The 23,639-nt window shown below is 41.0% G+C and overlaps 1 protein-coding gene across 8 annotated transcripts in view; it reads left to right on the forward strand.

Moving 5' to 3' along the window:
• arhgap24 (Rho GTPase activating protein 24) overlaps positions 1 to 23,639 on the forward strand; it is a 466,730-nt gene that overhangs the window by 406,805 nt on the left and 36,286 nt on the right. For all 8 annotated transcript variants that reach the window (XM_072595205.1, XM_072595287.1, XM_072595116.1 and 5 more), the window contains one exon: positions 638 to 845. In XM_072595205.1, coding sequence (XP_072451306.1) covers positions 638 to 845 — 208 coding nt within the window. The remainder of the gene's footprint in view (positions 1 to 637; positions 846 to 23,639) is intronic.

Genomic DNA, 23,639 nt, shown 5'->3' on the forward strand with positions numbered 1-23,639 from the left:
TACTCCTCTAAACTTCTACACAGTGCATGAAAAGTATTTTGTGAGTTGTTAAGTGTTGCCTCTGTCTTGTATTAAACATACAGAGAGATTCACAAGATCAAAAGAAGCTGTTATTTATTGAAGTGTTTGTCGTGATCAGCACAAACATTCCATCACAGATTGTCAGTAGTTCCCTCTATATCAGGATTTGGAAACACTGGTGTTGGACTGGGGTGGACAAAGATAAAAATCACACAACACCAGGTTATAGTCCAACAGGTTTATTTGGAATCACTAGCTTTGGGACCTCTGCTTCTTCACAACCATCTGATGAAGAAGCAGCGTTTCAAAAGCTAGTGCTTCCAAATAAACCTGTTGGACTATAACCGAGTGTTGTGTGATTTTTACCTCTATATCAGTCAAGTAGTGTTTATTTGCCACAGTCCACACACACATTAGATGACAACACATGTACAGATCAGAAATGTTAAGTAGGGGGTTGGTTTTGATGGTCTAGCACTTGATCATTAAATTGACGACTTAACTCTGATATGAGTTTTCTATCAAGAGAATTTTTCTCTTTCTATGTAGGCATAAGTTTCATCTGGAAAGGTTTGCTATCAGGTAAGCTGTTGTCCTTGTGTTTGCGATTGGGCAGGTATATTTGGCCAACGACTCGAAGACACTGTACGGTATGAACGCAGGTTCGGGACACACATGGCACCGACACTTGTGGAGCAGTGTGCAGACTTCATTCGTCAGAGAGGGCTGAAAGAAGAGGGTCTTTTCCGGCTTCCTGGTCAGGCGAATCTAGTAAAAGAGTTACAAGAGGCTTTTGACTGTGGTGAGAAGCCACTGTTTGACAGGTAAGGCTTATGACATTCCTTTTGTATACACAATACTTAGTGTTTCTTTTGGACTGTTCTTCAGAAAGAGATATGTGGATTTGTCAATATCTGGCTGAATAATTACAAACTGTCTTATATTTCAGATGCATACGTTTGGATCAGTTTTCCAACATGAAGGAAAACAAAATTTGCATTTAAATATATCTTTCATGACTAACAGATGTATCAAAACAATTTACAGCCAAGTAGTGTGGTCATCATTGTAATTTAAGAAACAGGCCATTGCATTTGCTCACTGCAAGCTCTCATTAAGACGATAATGACCAATGTTCTGTTTCTGTGATACTGTATGAGGCCAGTAATTTCAGCAGGGCTCCAGTGATAATGGACATGTTTTTATTTGAATAGTATCATGGAGTCCTTTAGATCCACCTGAAAGGGCTTTAATTTCACACCTGAAAAGCAACCTCAGTCCAGGAATTCCTCAGCTTTGTACTAGATTTTTAGCCTTAATTCTTATGTTGAAGTCCTTTTTTTTTTATCCCACTTAGATCCAGAATTTTCCAAATCAAAAGTTGGAGTACTCTCAACTGAACCATAGCTAGCCCATCGGCTGTCTATACATTGTCATCAAAAACTCTGAATTTAGCTGTAACTAAATTACACACTTAAGGGCAAATTCTTGAATCTCAATTTGCATTGTTACTTATCAGTTCATGAGACCATTATCGACTTTGAATCAAACATTTGACTTTTCATTGCATTTCTTTGAATATTGTACAAGTGATACATTTTATAAGTTAGTATTTGTCAGTATAAATTGAGAATAACAGATTCTTTACAAGCTTCCAAACTGGATAATTTGTAAGCAAAGTGATTGCGAGTTATATCAAATATGGTATACTTTCAAATTTGGACCAATATATTGCTGTGTTCTTTTCCAGTTCTGTACATTACTGTCTTGCTAAGTAGTTTTTTTCATTAAAACAGCCTGAATGACTAACAAATGTGAGTACTTGAAAAGCATTTCGAAACCCATACTGTTGTGTTGAAGCAGACCTCTCTTGCCATAGCTATTGAGAAGATTGTAAACGAGAAGATGATGTTGATTTTCCATTAAGTTTGACATGAATCCTCTCCGAGCTATTAAAAATTTTAATCATTCTGCCAGGCATTGGATTGTTTTCCATTTAAGTATTGCGTCAATTTCTATCCTTATTAAAACATCTAATGTAGTGAATAATGAAAACGGTTTCAGACTGATTTGATGAGCAGGCTGGATATGACAAAATCCATTCAAGTATATAGATTCAACTCTGACTCATCTGCTTATCTTAGGGCTGATCATTCACTAACCATCCTGTTCCAATAGCAAATTACTTTTTAATGTGTGTTTAAATACTGCAAAAAATTAGCCCACACATTTACAAAAAATAGCTATAGTACTTCAGTTGCCAGATGCAGAGACAACATTTATTATCTCTGGTACTGTCTTAGCATAATTAATATAAAGTGAGGAAAGCTGTATTGTCCAAGTTGGAACAATAGCTTTGAGGCTCAGAAGCAGCTAGAGAACATATGAGGCAGTTTAATCAAATGTGGAAGGCAGTTAAGAGAAAGGAAATGAAGGAGGAATTTTAGAGGCAATTCATGCAAATCCATGTGAGATTTTGGCAGGAGATGAGAAAATTGCTGGAGCTCAGGACAAAATGATTGACAAAAGCAGATATACAATTCAATGAAGATGAAAATAAATCACACAATAGAAAATGGCAATTTAATAAGTCCGTTAATAATATACTCAACTGGAAGAAATTACAGGGGGGAATGTCTTGAAGTCGATTAATTGTACGTAACTTATCTTGTGATGAAGTAGAAACCACACAAGAATGGAGATATTAATTTGCAAAGAAAACTTCCAGTCGACTTAATATTTTTCCAAAACACAGATGCATCAAGGTTGGTTGTTTACTAAGCACTGTACAATGTGTATAATATTCATCAATCAACACTTAGTCAGTTTTCAAGGCAAGATAGTCAATTATATTTTCAAAATAACATGAACCAGTGCTCTGGATGTTTTTGGACAAGCTTGGGTTTATCATGTTTATTATTAAGACCATAAGAAGACTATAAGAAATAGGAGAGGAAATAAGGCCATTCAGCCCATCGAGTCCACATTTAATCGTGGCTGATGGGCATTTCAATGCCACTTACCCGCACTCTCCCCATATCCCTTAATTCCTTGTGAGATTAAGAATTTATCAATCTTTGCCTTGAAGACATATAACGTCCTTTGGCAATGAATTCCATAGACCCACCACTCTCAGCCTGAAGAAATGTCTCCTAATTTCTGGTCTAAATCGACCGCCTCTAATTCTAACATTGTGCCCATGCATCCTAGTATCCCCGCCTCTTGGAAACAATTTCCCAACATCCACCCTTTCTAAGTCATGCATTATCTTGTAAATTTCTATTAGATCTCCCCTCAACCTTCTAAACTCTAATGAATACAATCCCAGGATCCTCAGCCGTTCTTCGTATGTTAGGCCTACCATTCCAGGGATCCTCCGTGTGAATCTCTGCTGGACATGCTTCAGTGCCAGTATGTCCTTCCTGAGGTGTGGGGCCCAAACTTGACACAGCATTCTAAATGGCGCCTAATCGGAGCTTTATAATGTGTCAGTAGTACATCATTACTTTTACATTCCAACCCTCTTTAGATAAATAACAACATTCCATTTGCTTTCTTAAGCACTGACTCAATCTGCAAGTCAACCTTTACAGAATCTTATACTAGCACTCCCAGATCTCTTTGTACTTTGGCTTTAGGAATTTTCTCACTGTTTATAAAATAGTCCGTGCCTGTGTTATATTTTCCAAAATGCAAGACCTCGCATTTGCTCTCATTGGATTTCATCAGCCATTTCCTGGACCATTCTCCTAAACTGTCTAAATCTTTCTGCAGCCTCCCCACTTCTTCAGTACTACCTGCCTGTCCACGTAACTTCGTATCATCAGCGAACTTCGCCAGAATATCCCCAGTCTCTTCATCCAGATCATTTATATATAAAGTGAACAGCTGCGGCCCCAACACTGAACCCTGCGGGACACCACTTGTCACCAGCTGCCATTCTGAAAAAGAACCTTTTATCCTAACCCTCTGCTTTCTGTCAGACAGCCAATCCTCAATACATGCCAGTAGCTCACCTCGAACACCATGGGCCCTCACCTTACTCAGCAGCCTCCCGTGAAGCACCTTATCAAAGGCCTTTTGGAAGTCTAGGTAGATAACATCCACTGGGTTTTCCTGATCTAACCTACTTGTTACCTCTTCAAAGAATTCTAACAGTTTTGTCAGGCTCAACCTCCCTTACTAACTCCATGCTGACTTGTTCAAATTCGACCCTGCACTTCCAAAAATTTAGAAATCTCATCCTTAACGATACATTCTAGAATTTTACCTATAACCAAGGTTAGGCTAATCGGCCTATAATTTTCCATCTTTTATCTCGATCCTTTCTTGAACAAGGGAGTTACAACAACAATTTTTCAATCATCTGGGGCTTTTCCTGACTCCAGTGATTTTTTGAAAGATTACAATCAACCATTCTGCTATTTCATCAGCCACCTCCCTCAGAACTCTAGAATGTGGCCCATCCGGGCCAGAAGATTTATCAATTTTTAGATTTTTTAGCTTATCAAGTACTTTCTCCTTCGTAATGGCCACATACTCAACTCTGTCCCTTGACTCTCCATAATTGTTGGGATATTACTCATGTCTTCCACTGTGAAGACTGACACAAAGTATTTATTAAGTTCTTTAGCTATATCCTTATCTTCCATCACGAGTGTTCTTGCATCAATTTGGAACGGCCTAATCTCTACTTTTGCCTCTCGTTTCTTTCCTTATGTATTGAAAGAAACTTTTACTATCCTCTCCAAAATTACTGGCTAGCTTACCTTCATATTTGATCCTCTCCTTCCTTATTTCTTTCTTTATTATCCTCTGTTTATTTTTGCAGTCTTCCCAATCTTTTGATTTCCCAGTGCTCTTGGCCATTTTATAGGCTCTCTCTTTTTCTATGATACATTCCCCGAGTTCCTTCATCAGCCATGGTTATGTAATTCCACCTCCCCTTGGCCCAGTAATCTTTGTTTTCTTTGGGATGAACCTCTGTGCTGTGCCCTCAATTACACCCAGAAACTCCTGCCATTGTTGCTCTATTGTCTTCCCCACTAGGCTGTGCTTCCAGTCAATTTCCATCAGTTCCCCTCTCATGCCCCTGTAATTACCTTTATTTAACTGGAACACCATTCCTTCCAAATTGGGTTTCTCTGTTTCAAACTGCAGACTGAACTCTCCCATAATTTGATTGCTGCCTCTTAAGTGTTCCCTGACTTTAAGATCTTTTATAAAGTCTGGCTCATTACATAGCACTAAATCCAGAATCGCCTGCTCCCTTGTGGACTCCATCACAGCTGTTCCAAAAAGCCATCCTATAAGCATTCCATGAATTCCCTTTCTTTGGATCCACCGGCAACATTTCTCACCCAGTCTATTTGCATATTGAAGACCCCAACGATCACTGTGACTTTACCTTTCTGACATGCCCTATCTATTCCAAGGTACGTCTTGCGCCCCTGGTCCTGGCCACTGCTGGGAGGTCTGAATGTAACTCCCATTATGGTTTATTTGCCTTTGTGGTTCCTCCATTCCACCCACACAAACTCCACATCATCTGACCCTATGTCATTCAGTGCCATAGATTTAATTTCATGAACTAACAGGGCAAACCCGCCCCCTCTGCCCACATCCCTGTCTTTTTGATAAGTTGTAAATCCTTGGATGCTTAACTGCCAGTCCTGAACCCTCTGCAACCACATCTCTTTGGTGCCTACCACATCATAATCATTTACGATGATTTGTGGTGTTAATTCATCTACTTTGTTACGAATGCTTCGAGCATTCAGGTAAAGCACCTTAATGCTAATTTTCTTATCCTCATGAGTTCCAGCACCTCTACCTAAGTTATCCTTCCTTTTTGCTTCATTCCTAGTCTGCCTCGAAGTTAAACCCCACACACATGCTAACCTGCTGCTTATCTTTCTACTTGACTCCATACTCCCTGTTGCTTTCCCTTTCCCTTCCCCCCCGACTGACAAGTTATTATTGAAAAGGGTCACAATAAATCACATCACTTTACCTCCATAAATATATTACCTTCAATGTAAATGTGTTACTAAAAGAGGCAAGTGGATTTATGCTAGATGTTCAAACAGTGAGAGATACTGGTTTGTGAGGCAGAACAGAGAGAGCCAAACTAAATGTGTTTTAACTTGTCATTACTATAATTCACTGGGGCTGAATCAGTTAGGTGCATTATGCAACTTGCCACACTGACCCCAAGGATCACAGGTCAATACATGAGGAGTAGGTGACAACCATCATTTGGTTTGGAGTCCAAGTGGAACAGTTCTGCTGCTGCCACATTTACAGGGGAGAAATAAACAAAATTACCAACTTTTCTAGCCTTTTTTTAAAGTACTGTCAGTTCGGATATAATGCGACAGTTCTGTTCTCGTGCGATCTTGCGTTATGAGAAAACCACACAATAGCCATGCCATTTAAACTAATGGGGCTGGAATTGTGTAATAGCCAATACAGGTAAGAAAAGTTCATGTTCCAGTAATAATGGTCTCAATTCTTCAATCGCATTAAAGCCAGTTTGTGTTGAAGAAACACACACTATAGCAGAACCAACTATACTATTGGTTAGTCATCTTCAACACCAGAAGTACAAATCAGATTGATGTAACTGTCCAGTCTGAGAGGCGACAGGATTTTCATTTCAATGATAAAATGTAGCTTCTGCTTATTTCAAACAGACACCAGATGTGTCTTCAATTAAACCTCATCTAAGTTAGCAGCAACCCAAATGTCCAAACTGATTGAGTACATGCATCTGCCTTGATATGTAGACCATTGTGCCTCTATTATGATCCTAAAACCAATGCAGCAATCATTTAGTTTAGGTGTCAATGGCAGTTCAATGCTTGCATGTCTGACAAAAGGACATACGCACAAATGTAGTATCATCTTAATTTGTAAAGAATGAATATTGGATATTGGAGCTGGAGGGGGAGGATTCAGTTGTTGTGGTCCATGTTGATGACAACATCAGCAAGGCTAGGATGGAGGATCTGCTTGGGGACTAGGAATGAAATTAAGGAACGGATCCTTGAGGGTCATAATTTCTGGATTACTGCTCGATCCACGTGCAGGTTGGTTTAGGGATAAGAAAATTAGAGAAGTTAAACACTTGGCTAAGGGAGTGGTGTGGGAAAAAGGGATTCCATTTCATGGGGCATTGGTATCAGTTTTGGAACCGGGGCGATCTGTACCGATGGGACGGTCTCCACCTGAACCAATCTGGAACCAGTGTTCTGGTGAAAAGGATAAATAGGATGGTCACTAGGACTTTAAACTAATAAGTCGGGGGAAGGAAAAAGGAAAATGACAGGAAGTATGATGGTAAAGAAAAAGGTAATCAGCAGGTTAGCATGTGTGCAGGAGGGTTTAAGTTTAAGGCAGACTATGAAAGATGTAAAAAGGAAAGATAACTCAGGAGATATGTTAATAAATGTGAAGTCATCCATTTTGGTAGGAATAACAGTAAAAATGATTATTACTTAAATGGTAAACATTGCAGCATGCTGCTCTGAAGAGGGATCTGTGTATCCTTGTGCATGAATCACAGAGAGTTGGTGTGTAGGTATAACAAGTAATTAGGAAGGCAAATGGAATTTTGTCTTTCATTGCTAAACAGATTTTGTTTAAAAGTAGGGAGGTTATGTTGCAGCTGTATAGGGTGCTGATGAGACCACACTTGGAGTGCTGTGAGCAGTTTTGGTCTCCTTACTTGAGAAAGGGTACACTGGCACTGGAGGGGATGCAGAGGAGGTTCACTAGGTTGATTCCAGTGTTGAGCGGATTGGCTTATGAGAGACTGAGTAGGCTGGGATTATATTCATTGGAATTCAGAAAAATGACGGGGGATCTTATAGAAACATATAAAATTATGAAGGGAATAGATAAGAGAGAAGTAGAGAGGATGTTTCCACTGGCAGGTGAAACTGGGACAAGAGGGCATAGCCTCAAAAGTAGAGGGAGCAGATTTAGAACAGAATTGAGAAGGAACTTCTTCACCCCAAGGGTTGTGAATCTAAGGAATTCCCTGCCCAGAGAAGTAGATGACATTATTTCAGTAGATGTTTTAAAGCCAAGGTAGATTTTTTTTAACAATAAAGGCATTAAGGGATACGGTGAGAGCGTGGGTAAGTGGCGATGAGTCCATGAAAAGATTAGTCATGATCTTATTAAATGGCGGAGCAGGCTCAAAGTGCCTGACGGCCTACTCCTGCTTCTAGTTCTTATGAAGCTGTTGATGCAATTGTCTGTCAAACCTGTGCTAGAAATTGCTTCTTGGACTTTAGCTCACTCTCTTAAATGAAGCACACATTTTAAAAATTAATTAGATCCAATTTCAAAGCAAATTGGTTCCAAAATGGTTGTTGGCAGATGCAAGAGAGACATTTGCTAGATCATTAATCCAATCAAAGGAATAAAGTTGGCTATCATGTGGCTCATTGCACAGAGACTGGAGTTGAAAATAAATGAACCGTTGCTTTTAATGTTTGCAATGCTTTCTCTCCTAAATCAGATTTCTGTTTCTTGTAACACTCCACTGTCACCACTGTTAAAATATAGTTATAACCAACTTATAGTTTTAACAACTTATAGCCAAGCCAGTAGTGTCACCTGGCAAATTTGTGTAATCGCATGAGATCAAAGAGAAAGATACAAGGACAACAGTGGAAATGGACAGAGAAATTCTCACATTTTCTGTAGTTTTCAGTATGCTACTTGTCTAACTGATACCTTTTGGTTCAGTGACAGTAGTACTGTGGTATCTTTGCTTCTACGTAAATAAGTCATGTGTTTAATGTGCGATGAAAAGACCGGAGATTAAGACCTGAAGGTTTGCTCCTGGAAGCACAGGGTCAGGAAGCACCCTGACTCAGTAAAAGCATCTCATAAGAAGCTACCCTGGATGGTCTCAGTTTAGTTCCAGAGATGGGGATATTCCAAGCCTCTAGTAATGTGGAGGTAGCCTCAGGGGCTGCTGTTTGCAAATGCAGACAGTATGAAATGCCCAGAGCAACACTCCATTACTTGTAATAAAAAGAATAAGACAAAACACATCCCTACAACCATTTCCCCTCAGTCTCCATATATTCCTCATGCTTTAGCCGTAGCAGCACATGCCAACCTATGCCAATGTAACACTTCTTCCACCCACAAACTCTTGATGCCATTATATTCCTCTTTGCAGCCCCTATGACAACTTTGCACAACTCGTGGCAACTCCTAACCAACAAGCTCTGCCCTTATAGCCTCCAAGCCAGCTCATTTCGGATCTACCATGGGCAGACTTCAGCAATCATGTCAAGATGGAAAGAAGTTTTTTCTGCAGTTTCTACTACTATTTTGAAATAAAATGTACTTTTAGAGTAATAGAATCAGAGATATACAGCATAGAAACAGACCATTCGGTCCAACCCGTCCATGCTGACCAGATATCCCAACCCAATCTAGTCCCACCTGCCAGCACCTAGCCCAGATCCCTCCAAACCCTTCCTATTCATATACCCATCCAAATGCCTCTTAAATGTTGCAATTGTACCAGCCTCCATCACTTCCTCTGTCAGCTCATTCCATACACGTACCACCCTCTGTGTGAAAACGTTGCCCCATAGTCTCTTTTATATCTTTCGCCTCTTATCCTAAACCTATGCCCTCTGGTTCTGGACTGCCAGGGAAAAGACTTTGCCTATTTACCCTATCCATGCCCCTCATAAGTTTGTAAACCTCTATAAATTCACCCCTCAGCCTCCGACGCTCCGGGGAAAACAGTCCCAGCCTGTTCAGCCTCTCCCTATAGCTCAAACCCTCCAGCCCTGGCAACATCCTTGTAAATCTTTTCTGAACCCTTTCACATTTCACAACATCCTTCTAATAGGAAGAAGACCAGAATTGCAGACAATATTCCAACAGTCGCCTAACCAATGTCCTGTACAAACATGACCTCCCAACTCCTGTACTCAATACTCTGACCAATAAAAGAAAGCATACCAAACACCTTCTTCACTATCCTGTCTACCAGTGACTCCACTTTCTAGGAGCTATGAGCCTGCACTCCAAGGCTCTTTGTTCAGCAACATGTCCTAGGACCTTATCATTAAGTATACAAGTCCTGCTAAGATTTGCCTTCCTAAAATGCAGCACCTCGCATTTATCTGTATTAAACTCCATCTGCCACCTCTTAGCCCATTGGCCCATCTGGTCAAGATCCTGTTGTAATCTGAGGTAACCCTCTTCACTGTCCACTACATCTCCAATTTTGGTGTCATCTGCAAATTTACTAACTGTACCTCTTATGCTCGCATCCAAATTATTTATGTAAATGACAAAAGGTAGAGGACCCAACACTGATCCTTGTGGCACTCCACTGGTCACAGGCCTCCAGTCTGAAAAATGACCCTCCACCACCACCTTCTGTCTTCTACCTTTGCACCAGTCTGTATCCAAATAGCTAGTTCTTACTGAAGTCCATATAGATCACATCAACAACTCTGCCTTCATCACTCCTCTTTGTTACTTCTTCAAAAAACTCAATCAAGTTTGTGAGACATGATTTCCCACGCACAAAGCCATGTTGACTATCCCTAATCACTTCTTGCCTTTCCAAATACATGTACATCCTGTCCCTCAGGATTCCCTCCAACAACTTGCCCACCACCGAGGTCAGGCTCACTGGCCTATAGTTCCCCGGCTTGTCCTTACCACCCTTCTTAAACAATGGCACCACGTTTGCCAACCTCCAGTCTTCTGTCACCTCACCTATGACTATCGATGATACAAATATCTTAGCAGGAGGCCCAGCAATCACTTCTCTAGCTTCCCACAGAGTTCTCAGGTACACCTGATCAGGTCCTGGGGATTTATCCACCTTTACCCATTTTGAGACATCCAGCACTTCCTCCTCTGAAATGTGGACTTATTGATAAAATTACTTAATACCTGATAAAAACAATTATTTATATTACTAGATTCACATCAAAGACTTTATAACCACATTTAACTCTTTATTAAGCTGGGAGCTATTAGGTTGTACAATATGGTAATGAGAGGTTGTGAAATCAGTCACACAGCACAGTCCCTTTAATGAAAGTTCTCAGGTTTATGTCAATAGACAGAGTGAAATAGCAAGCATTTGTTTTTAAACTGCAGACCTTTTTTTACATTTAAAAGCCAAGAGATTTAAATACCTGACAATCTGGCCGTTCTAAGCAATTTAACTGCTTTGACAACTTGATCCTTTCAATGAATTGATCCGTTGTTAACACACATTTATGTCTATGTTTAAGAATTGCAAAGCGGATTTGGCATTTTGCTTCACCTTACCATTCCCAAGGGTACTTTGCAATCTCCAAAAGTGTCTTTGGACTTGTGCAAACTATCACCACGTTTCTTCAAAAAGATATCCACTTCTCAAATGAACGCTGATAAGTTTAGACTTATCCACATTAGACTTAGGTCCACAGATGCTACCAGACATGCTGAACTTTCCTAGCAATTTCTGTTTTTGTTTCTGATAAATTTTGACTTCCTCCTAAAATGTCTAACAGTCAGAAGACATGTTTTGGCCATCCCCCAAATGAAAATTGGATCTGTTTAATGAGAGTTGTACTTTTACGCATGTAGCTACTGTGGCAATTCTACACCTAGCCCCATTTCTGTTCTGGTGAAAATGCTGGTTTCTGGATTTGTGTGAGGGACTTAAGGAATCGGGACACCAGCAGCATTTAACTAACCCAGATAACCTCTCTGTTAGCATCAATCTCAGGCTACAGGGAGACTCTGAGAGACTACTACACTGCCAGAGGTGTTGTCTTTCAGTTAGGAGGTTAAACTGAGACCTCATCTGCCTTCTTAGATAAAAGTAAAGGATACTGTAGCATTTTTGGAAGAAGAGCAGGAGAATTCTCTGTCTTCTAACCAATATTCATGTTTCTACCATCACCACTATAATAGCTTTACAAATGATGTAATTGTGTAACCATGCCATGTGTAAATTGGCTGTTGTTTTCAGATTGTGATGAAAGAGCTCATTAGCTGTTTGCATGTTCCTTTGGAATATCCTGAGACATGAATGTTGTTGTAATAGAAGATCTTTTTATTGATACTGTGCTGGAGATGTTCATAGTGTAAAATGTTAGCATTTTACTTAAATCAAAGTATGTATTTTCAATGAAGAAGATGATAAAGTCACTTACTCCAAGGGAAACCAGAACATTAGTTCCAATTACCCTTTTACTGAAGGACTCTTGCTTTAATTTCCAAATTGAATTGAATGGAGTTGAGCTTTCATTCTGCAAGTGGCAATTCACAGGCCAATGGCCATCCAGCATTGTATCAAGGTGGCAACTAGTGAACGTGATTCATTCAGTTCAGAATGGACAGAGAATTTGCAGTTAACTTTTCATCTTTACATTTCTCATTACATTCCTTTATGCATTTCCAACAATAATATTTTTTTTCTCTGTAAACATTTTAGATGTATGAGCCCTCAAAATGTTTATTAAATATGACACATTGAACAGTTTTATTCTGAGAAGTGATAACCTTATTGTGTGAGGAGGATACAAGGAGACTTCAAGGAGATTTGGATAGATTTCGTGAAGGGGCACAAACTTTGCAGATGGAAGGTATTGTGAACTATATAGTCACTTTGCAGAAAAAGAACTGAAAGACAAAATATAAAACTGAAATGGTGAGATGTTGGGAAGTGTGGGGGATCCGGAGAGATCTGGGTGTCCTTGTTCATAAGTCACGAGAAGCTGTCAGGCAAAAGTGGCATACAAATAGGAAGGCAAATGTTATGTTGGGGCCTAATTTCATGGGGTTTTGAGTACAGGAGTAATGATGTCTTGCTGCAATTTTATAGAACCTTTGGGCACATCTTAACTGGAGTATTAGGTTCATTTTTGCTCTCCTTTGCAAAGGAAAGGTACATTTGCCAAATGGGGTCAGCAAAGTACATTCATCGGATTAGTCACTGGCTGATGGAATTGCATTATGACCAGAGACTGAGGAGACTGGTTCTCTACTCCCTAGAGTTTTAAAGAATGAGGTGTGATCTTATTGAAACTTATAAATATTTACCGGGTGTGACAGAGTCAATGCTGGTAAGATGGTTGTACAAAACCAGCGGGAATAATCTCAGGATAAGGGACCAAGATGAGGTGGAATGTCTTTGCTCAGAAGGTACTGAACCATTGGAATCCTCCATCTCAGAAGAAGCTCAATCATCAAGCAAGTTCATGATATATATCCACAGATTTCTGAAGATTGATGACATTGAGGAATATGGAGTTAGCATAGAATAGGAATATTGAGACAAGTGATCAGCCATGATCTAGTTGAATGGTACAGCAGACCTGATGGACTGAATAACCCTCTTCTTGTTCCTAATACAACTATTTGCCATTCCAAAAATGGTAGCCCAGTCTCAGCCTTATTATCCAGCACAATATGGGATTTATTCATTTGTTTGACAGCCCCTGGTGAGTTCTCAGCTCAGCAACTTCAGAGTTATGATTTTTTGTATCAGTCAGAACAGCACAGTCATGTCTAGAAAGGGTAATAGCATGCCTGCAATTGGGTGCTGATAGCTTCCAAACTGCCTTGCTAGCCGCATAGTGCTCAGCCTTGAAATCTCAGATTAGTGTGTCCGTCATTTCAGTGGAGTGCTCTTCCTCAACTTATAACAGAAATCTATTGCCTAAATTGTTGGGCTTCATTGAAATCCAACCAGACCTTTTGAGAAGTAAAATTCCACCCTCTTTGTAAAATCAGTCCTCCATCAGTTTCTCATTGAGTGAAGAGGGTTCGAGTTGGAATTATTTTTCTCTTTGAGATTTGGTTTCAGGCCCACCAAGGTTGGAAAAGGAAGTGGATGGAGCCTGCAAACGCCAGTGCCATGTGGAGTGTGTCTTTTCCAGCTTTGTTGCTGACGCCAACCATTTTGTGGGAGTGGGTTCAGCACACGGCAAGGCTGCCCACCCCATGAGATGAGCAGAAAATGAGGTGTGTTACAATCCTTGGTAACTGCGAGTTAAGAGGTTTACTGGGGTTTTCCATTTGGCTTCCAGTTTTCCAGTGGAACAGCAGGAGTTCAGTTGTTCATAGGTAAGCAGCTAGTGGGGGTATGAGGTGTCAATGCTTTACAGGACTGCAGACACCAAAGAACCTTGTTGAGGGATTCCCAACTTCCTTGATATTGGTGATTTGGCTGTTTTCTCTACTTTTATTTTAATTGTTTTTTCAGTGTCAGTGAGAGGTCACATTCATGCTGTGACCTACCACTCACTGCAACCAACTGTGAAACTAAACGGCAAACTAAATAACAATAATATGGAAATATTAGGTTAAAAAGTTACTTTTTGATAAAACTCAGAGAATCTGGAGTCAGGAGTAGCTTGCAAACCCAATGGGGTTGACTCCCTTCATAACAATATTAATTTCCTGATAAGAAAGTACACTCACCAAAATGATATATCCTTTGGTTCTGTTTCTTATATAAACACTTAACCATGCAATGCAACACCTAATCATTCAAACCACTAACTGACAGAAGTGTATTAAGCTCTGAGTCTTGTTATCTCACTTGAAGTTGTACTTTGATAAGGCTAAAACATGCCAACATGATTGTTGCCTGAAAGGGCAGCTTCCAAGAACACATCGAATTATCATTTCATAGAATTGAACCGATTGTTTCCTTGTAATTGGTGGTCCTTTCACCAAATGTGGGAATTCAAATAAGGATGGCATCGTTCAGATTTGTTAAGGTGAATGGCCTACTTCTGTTCCTGTTCCCTTTAACTTTTAATAACACTCGTCCAGGTAAAATTAATTATTTAACCACTGCCATTTACCATTCATATCTGAACCTAAACTGAACAGGTTTAATTTATTCTGAGCCTCACATACTTAGGCTTAATGTAGACTTAATATTTGATAGCTATTATTTCCTTTTTTAAAATAACATCTTTATAAAAATTTAAATCTCAGAATTTCTATTTGGAATAGAAACTAGCCATCACTCCTTTTTCTGGATTTTTGTAATGTAGTGATTTATGTTTTCTGGAAACATCGAATTCCGTATTTGCTTGACTTTTTTATTTTAAAATTTAAATTGTATCGCTTATTTTTTCTGTGTAAATAACTCTGATAATCCAATTCCTGTTCCATTTAGGTGAGGGAATAATTAATGGATGAGTTTCTCTCATCTTTTTATAATATCTGGGAAAGGTTTATGAGAGAGGGCTATTTGAAAGAAGGTAATAATCATAACTTGCTCTTTCCCTTCAAGTTGAGACTGATGAGACTCTGCTAACCCTGTTCTATACCATTGTGTTCTGGATCTCTCAACCAGAAATGGAAAGGAGTTTATTAGGAGATACACTGAATTCAGCGTGGCCCTAAAAAGAGGAGCTTGGATAGTTGCACACTATAGATTGCTTCGCTGAAGCTGCCCGACCTCTGATTATTTTTGAGATCCTGTCTGCTGGCCCTGAATTGGACAGGAAATCTCTCTCTCTCTGCCATTTAACAGGGTGTCCCAGTCCAAATCCCATGTCAGTGTCTGTTCCCATCACACCCATCCCCTGCACTCCCATCGCGACACTCCTGTACACCGCCACCTACACTCCATTACACACCCTCACCTCCGAGGTTGGGTTTGGAATCTGGAAACAGTCTCAGTTCCTCTTCACTTCCTTCAAAGGCATCGTTTATCTCTTTGAGTTTGATTGTTGGCCAACAAAATAAGCTAGTCATATTTTTTCTAATACTAATCTCCTCAGCGAGAGTACACCCAGATCATAAAAGTAAAAGCAATACTTTATTTCATGTTCTGACTAAAGCTGGAGAAGTGCAGCAGCATGGAAGATTTTTGTCTGTTCACTACTAAACCAAAATTATAAGCACGTGTCCAAACGTCCTTCGAAATGTGCCGAATTGAAAGCTGTCAGTTTGTAAGTGCACAGGGTGACTGCCTGAAAGTATCTTGAAAATGAGAATGAGTGCTCTAACATTTTCTTTAGAGGAACTCCCTCAAACTTCATCAACTGTGTGAAATGCAAATTATGTGCCATGGGTCTGCAGCAGCTCACAAAATCTGAGGGAACATTTTGAAGCTTTGTTTGTTTGGGGTCACAGCCTCTGCAGAGATATTGTTGGCTGGGAAAGTGTCAGGTTTGCCTCTAATCACTCCCTGGACATAGCTTAAGGCAGACTCGAGAATAGACGTATCTTGATGACTCCCAAACCACCTCTTTGTTACCTCTTCCACCATCTTCAGCTCTTCCCTTGCTGAGAGACAGCTTCTCTGAAAGCCAACTATGAATGGGGCATCATTCCATCCAGTAAACATTTCCTCTGGGTGGACACTGGGAAAATGGAAAACATTGCCTTTGGTTCACATTGCAAACTCTCTTGCCTGCCCAGTGCCCCCTGTTGGAGAAGGGGTAGGGGAATGAGGTAATTGATTGTCCTTGGGGTGTATCATTTGGGGTAGATGTGACCTGTACAAGAAGGATGCATTGCACCTAAATTGGAAGGAGACTAATATACTGGCAGGGAAATTTGCGAGAGCTGTTCAGAAGGATTTAAACTATTAAGGTGGTGTGGAGGTGGGGTGAGGCGGGGAGGCGGGGAGGTGGTGTGGTGTGGAACCCAGGGATATAGTGAGGAAAGAGATCAATCTGAGACTGATACAGTTGAGAACAGAAGTGAGTCAAACAGTCAGGGCAGGCAGGGACAAGGTAGGACTAATAAATTAAACTGCATTTATTTCAATGCAAGGGGCCTAACAGGGAAGGCAGATGAACTCAGGGCATGGTTAGGAACATGGGACTGGGATATCATAGCAATTACAGAAACATGGCTCAGGGATGGGCAGGGCTGGCAGCTTAATGTTCCAGGATACAAATGCTACAGGAAGGATAGAAAGGGAGGCAAGAGAGGAGGGGGAGTGGCATTTTTGTTAAGGGATAGCATTACAGCTGTGCTGAGGGAGGATATTCCCGGAAATACATCCAGGGAAGTTATTTGGGTGGAACTGAAAAATAAGAAAGGGATGATCACCTTATTGGGATTGTATTATAGACCCTCCAATAGTCAGAGGGAAATTGAGAAACAAACTTGTAAGGAGATCTCAGCTATCTGTAAGAATAATAGGGTAGTTAAGGTAGGGGATTTTAGCTTCCCAAACATTGACTGGGACTGCCATGGTGTTAAAGGTTTAGATGGAGATGAATTTGTTAAATGTGTACAAGATTATTTTCTGATTCAGTATGTGGATGTACCTACTAGAGAAGGTGCAAAACTTGACCTACTCTTGGGAAATAAGGCAGGGCAGGTGACTGAGGTGTCAGTGGAGGAGCACTTTGGGGCCAGCGACCATAATTCTATACGTTTTAAAATAGTGATGGAAAAGGATAGACCAGATCTAAAAGTTGAGGTTCTAAATTGGAGAAAGGCCAATTTTGATGCTATTAGGCAAGAACTTTCAAAAGCTGATTGGAGGCAGATGTTCACAGGTAAAGGGATGGCTGGAAAATGGGAAGCCTTCAGAAATGAGATAACAGGAATCCAGAGAAAGTATATTCCTGTCATGGTGAAAGGAAAGACTGGGAGGTATAGGGAATGCTGGATGACTAAAGAAATTGAGCGTTTGGTTAAGAAAAAGAAGGAAGCATATGTCAGGTATAGACAGGATAGATCGAGTGAATCCTTAGAAGGGTATAAAGGAAGTAGGGGTATACTTAAAAGGGAAATCAGGAGGGCAAAACGGGGACATGAGATAGCTTTGGCAAACAGAATTAAGGAGAATCCAAAGGGTTTTTACAAATATATTAAGGACAAAAGGGTAACTAGGGAGAGAATAGGGCCCTTCAAAGATCAGCAAGGCGGCCTTTGTGTGGAGCCACAGAAAATGGGGGAGATACTGAATGAATATTTTGCATCAGTATTTACTGTGGAAAAGGATATGGAAGATATAGTCTGTAGGGAAATAGATGGTGACATCTTGCAAAATGTCCAGATTAGAGGAGGAAGTGCTGGATGTCTTGAAACGGTTAAAGGTGGATAAATCCCCAGGACCTGATCAGGTGTACCCAAGAACTCTGTGGGAATCTAGAGAAGTGATTGCTGGGATATTTGTTTCATCGATAGTCACAGGTGAGGTGCCGGAAGACTGGAGGTTGGCAAACATGGTGCCACTGTTTAAGAAAGGCAGTAAAGACAAGCCAGGGAACTATAGACCAGTGAACCTGGCCTCGGTTGTGGGCAAGTTGTTGGAGGGAATCCTGAGGGACATACGTATTTGGAAAGGTAAGGACTGATTAGGGATAGTCAACATGGATTTGTGCGTGGGAAATCATGTCTCAAAAACTTGATTGAGTTTTTTGAAGAAGTAACAAAGAGGATTGATGAGGGCAGAGAGGTAGATGTGATCTATATGGACTTCAGTAAGGCGTTCGACAAGGTTCCCCATGGGAGACTGATTAGCAAATTAGATCTCATGGAATACAGGGAGAACTAGCCATTTGGATACAGAACTGGCTTAAAGGTAGAAGACAGAGGGTGGTGGTGGAGGGTTGTTTTTCAGACTGGAAGCCTGTGACCAGTGGAGTGCCACAAGGATCGGTGCTGGGCTCTCTACTTTTTGTCATTTACATAAATGATTTGGATGCGAGTAGAAGAGGTACAGTTAGTAAGTTTACACATAACACCAAAATTGGAGATGTAGTGGACAGCGAAGAGGGTTACCTCCGATTACAACAGGATCTGGATCACTTGGGCCAATGGGCTGAGAAGTGGCCGATGGAGTTTAGTTCAGATAAATGCGAGGTGCTGCATTTTGTGATAGCAAATCTTAGCAGGACTTATACACTTAATGGTAAGGTCCTAGGGAGTGTTGCTGAACAAAGAGATCTTGGAGTGCAGGTTCATAGCTTCTTGAAAGTGGAGTCGCAGGTAGATAGGATAATGAAGAAGGCGTTTGGTATGCTTTCCTTTATTGGTCAGAGTATTGAGTACAGGAGTTGGGAGGTCATGTTGCGGCTGTACAGGACATTAGTTAGGCCACTGTTGGAATATTGCATGCAATTCTGGTCTCCTTCCTATCGGAAAGATGTTGTGAAACGCGAAAGGGTTCAGAAAAGATTTACAAGAATGTTGCCAGGGTTGGAGGATCTGAGCTACAGGGAGAGGCTGAACAGGCTGGGGCTGTTTTCCCTGGTGTGTCAGAGGCTGAGGGGTGACCTTATAGAGGTTTGCAAAATTATGAGGGGCATGGATAGGATAAATAGACAAAGTCCTTTCCCTGGGGGTGGGGTGTCCAGAATTAGAGGGCATAGGTTTAGGGTGAGTGGGAAAGATATAAAAGAGACCTAAGGGGCAACCTTTTCACGCAGAGGGTGGTACGTGTATGGAATGAGCTGCCAGAGAATGTGGTGGAGGCTGGTACAATTGCAACATTTAAGAGTCATTTGGATGGGGATATGAATAGGAAGGATTTGGATGGATATGGGCTGGGTGCTGGCAGGTGGGACTAGATGGGGTTGGGATATCTGGTCGGCATAGACGCGTTGGACCGAAGGATCTGTTTCCATGCTGTATATCTCTATGACTCTATGACTCTGAGTGATTGGGAATTAGTTTTGTACTTAACCAGGAGTTAAAGCTGGTTTTAAGTCTTCAGTCAGAATCATCCAGCATCTCCAGCTGTAACTCAGAATTGGCAATGTCTTCAGAGGTTTCCAGCTGCCAGGCAATTATCGATTAGTGGTGCATGCTTCCCTGATAATTCCTGCAAAGTTAGTACTTCAAAATTTGCAGGTCATAGTGGTCTCTAACAATCCAGAGACTGCACAACACCAGGTTATTGTCCAACAGGTTTATTGCAAACACTAGCTTTCGAAGTGCTGCTCCTTCATCAGGTGGTTGTGGAGACAAAGATAATAAGACACGAATTTATAGCCAAATGAGTACAGTGTCATGGAGATGTGATGATGAAATAAACAATTTTAGAATCTAGAAAAGAACCTAACATTTGTACAACATCAGATTAGCAAGTGGTCTCTGGTCGAACAGTTACCATGGAGAATATACCAGTTGGTGGTGCTTGGCAGTTAACGGCCAGGATTTGTAAATTTTTAACACAGACAGGTTAACTTTAGTTGGTCAGGGTGTTGACCTGAGAATTAGTTTTATTCACTCACTTGTGAACATGGGCATCACTGGCTGGCCAACATTTATTGCTTGTCCCTAGATACCCTTGTGAAGGTGGTGGTGAGCTCCTTCTGGAACCGCTGCAGTTCACCAGCAGTCAGTAGATCCACAATGCTGTTAGGAAGGGAATTCCAACAGTTTGACCCAGTGACAATGAAGGAGCAGCGATATACTTCCAAGTGAGGATGATGAGTGTCTTGGAGGGGAACGTGCAGGTAGTGGTGCTGCCTTCATCCTTTGAGATGGAAGTAATTGTGGGTCTAGAAGGTACAGTTTAATGATCTTGAGTGAATTTCCCCAGTGCATTTTGCAAACAGTACATGCTGCATCTACTAAGCGTCAGTGCTAGAGGGAGTGGATGCTTGTGGATGTGGTGCCAATCAAGCAGGCTGCTTTGTCCTGGATGGTGTCAAGCTTCTTGGCTGTTATTGGAACTGCATGCATCCAGGCAAGTGGGGAGTATTCTGTCATATTCCTGACTAATTTCTTGTAGAAGGCAAGGCTAAGGGAATCAGTATTAGAGTTATGTATTGTTATATTCATTGTTCCTGATCTGCTCTTGTAGTAACTGTAATTACGTGGTGAATCCAGTTGCATTTCTAGTCAAATGGTAACTCCCAGGATGTTAATAGTGGGGAATTTAGTGATGGTAATCTCCATTATTGGCCATTAAGATGGTCATAGCCTGGCATTTAAGCCTGGATATTGTCCAAATCTTGTTGTATTTGAACATAGACTGCTTCTGTTTTTGAGGAGTTGCGAATGGTGCTGAACATTGTGCAATCATCGGCGAACTTCTTTACTTCTGACCTTATGATGGAAGGAAGGTCACTAATGAAGCAGCTAAAGATGGTTGGGCCAAGGACACTACCCTGAGGAACTCCTATAGAGATGTCCTGGAGCTGTGATGACTGACCTTCAACAACCATAATCATATTTCTATGTGACAGGTATCAATGGAGAGTTTGCCACTGATTCAAAAAGTGTGGTGTTGGAAAAGCACAGCAGGTCAGGCAGCATCCAAGGAGCAGGAGAGTCGACATTTTGGGTATAAGCCAATAATAAGCCATCAGGAATGTTGATGAAAGGCTTGTGCCTGAAACGTTGACCTCCCTGTTTCTCGGATGCTGCCTGACCTGTTGTTTTGAATCTGATCTCCAGCATCTGCAGTCCTCACTTTCCTCCATTTTGCCATTGATTCCAGTTTTGGTTCTTTGATGCCACACTCAGTCAAATACAATTAGTTTCGTTGACTGGACAGCTGGTTTGTGATGCAGAGTAATGCCAACAGCGTGGGTTCAATTCCCACACCAGCTGAGGTCAGCATGAAGGACTCTTTCTCAACCTTTCCCCTCACCTGAGGCATGGTGTACGTCAGGCTAACCCACCACCAGTTGTCTCTCCCTAATGAGAGAGCAGCCCCATGGTCTGGTAAGACTATGGCAACTAAGAGCATTCTAGGCTCTGGTTGAGAGACATATTCCATATTATGAATTCAAACAATCATCTGTTATCAAATTCACTGCCCTGGCACTGTTTTAGCCATATCTTCTGTGGTGGCATAATTATAAGCATTATACAGTTCCAGAGCACTTAATGGTGCAGTCAATCAAGGAAAGAGTTTGTGCAGCGCAACTTTTCAGCGATACTATATATCACAATCGAAAAAAGTGAGTATGAGAACAGCCTTCACAATTGCTTTAATGTGTGTTCTAAGTCAATATTGCACATTGAGATGCTGGTCTAATGGATCACTGGGCTTTGGTGAGACTTCCCAGAGGTTGTTTGCTTCTTAACTCGAGGTAAGGTTCTTCCAATCCTGATGTCCAGTGACACTCCTTTACACATTGCAGACTACTGTATCCAATGTATTGTTTAAAACCTTTCTCCATACATGGTCATTCTAACTCTGTGCCTTCTCTCTAGCTAATGTCACAGCCATCAGTTACATTGTTTGTCATTTGCATCAATCTCATTCCAATACATCTCCCTCCAGGATTCCCTGTTCTTGGCCTACATTGTTCCAGGAGTTTATGTTCACTCAGTAACACTACTATTACCATCATCACTATTATCACCATCTCCTCCTCCCTGCTTCAAAGTCTGAATCTCAAAGGTCGAGACAAGTTGGAACCCTGTCTGGATGTCTTGATCTGAATCTCTTGATTGCAACACTAGAGTGATGATGATGTACTATCTATGGAATTATTGTGCCACTCTCTGGACACTATCTGATATAATAAGCATTTGTCTGCCTCACATCATGTGTTAATGATACACAGTCTCACTTCTTGGCTGTTGAATGTCTCTTCACGGTTTCTGGTAATATAAAATCTCGATTGATCTGTTTCTCTGATGACCTTGACTATTAACATCCTGTCTTTTAACAAGGTTTTTTTGCACTGGCTTTAATGGTGATCGAGTATTTGCTCTGTGTCTAGAGTTGTACCATCCTTGTTGGTTTTTATCTGGCTTTTCTCCATTTATTTTGCCACCTTGTTGTCTTGAAAGGCTGTATTTGGCCTGAGGTCATATTCTAAAACATAACTTCCTCCCATTAACAATTTGCTGGTGAGTGCTTGTGAGCCAATGGTGTTGCTGTATAACTGGGTAGAGCTCATTCTCAGCCTGGAATGTGATGCAGCAGTGACTTCAGTGTTTTGACTGCCCTCTCTGGCTCTCAGTTTGAGTGCAGAGGGAGCAGAGAATCTGTCACCTAATAGAGGCCTGCCTCCACAGTGAACCTCATAAAATCCTCATTCATGAATTGAAGTTCATTATCTGACAGTAATTATTCATGGACTCCGAGGATCCTTTTCAGGTTGAATGAGATTTTGCCAGTTAATGCCATCTTGAATAACAGTTGACTCCTTCACTCTAAAATTGAATAATTTAGTTGCTGGTGCTTCTCAAGGTCCTTCAGTAAATCTTGATGAAAACAATGGTTCTGTAGGCACTTGGCTGTGTATGTCATAAATCTGTATGATAAAATCTTCTAGGAGAAATTGAGGACTGTAGATGCTGGGGATCAGAGCTTAAAAATGTGTTGCTGGAAAAGCGCAGCAGGTCAGGCAGCATCAAAGGAGAAGGAGAATCAACATTTCGGGCATAAGCCCTTCTTCAGGAAATTCATTCCCGAAGAAGGGCTTATGCCCGAAACGTCCATTCTCCTTCTCCTTTGATGCTGCCTGACCTGCTGTGCTTTTCCAGCTACACATTTTTAAGCTCCGATAAAATCTTGTATGTCTTCCAAAGTGCCTGCACCCCATGCTGGTTGTTGTGTTGCTGCTTTCACTACGTGATACAGAAATTCCACGGGGAAAATCTAAGTTGGATTCAACTTTACGTCGACTATGATGCAGCAACAAAATGTCTGCCAGTATTTCAAG

Source organism: Chiloscyllium punctatum, chromosome 1, assembly GCF_047496795.1.
Source record: "Chiloscyllium punctatum isolate Juve2018m chromosome 1, sChiPun1.3, whole genome shotgun sequence".
In the NCBI taxonomy this organism is placed as follows: Eukaryota; Metazoa; Chordata; class Chondrichthyes; order Orectolobiformes; family Hemiscylliidae; genus Chiloscyllium; species Chiloscyllium punctatum.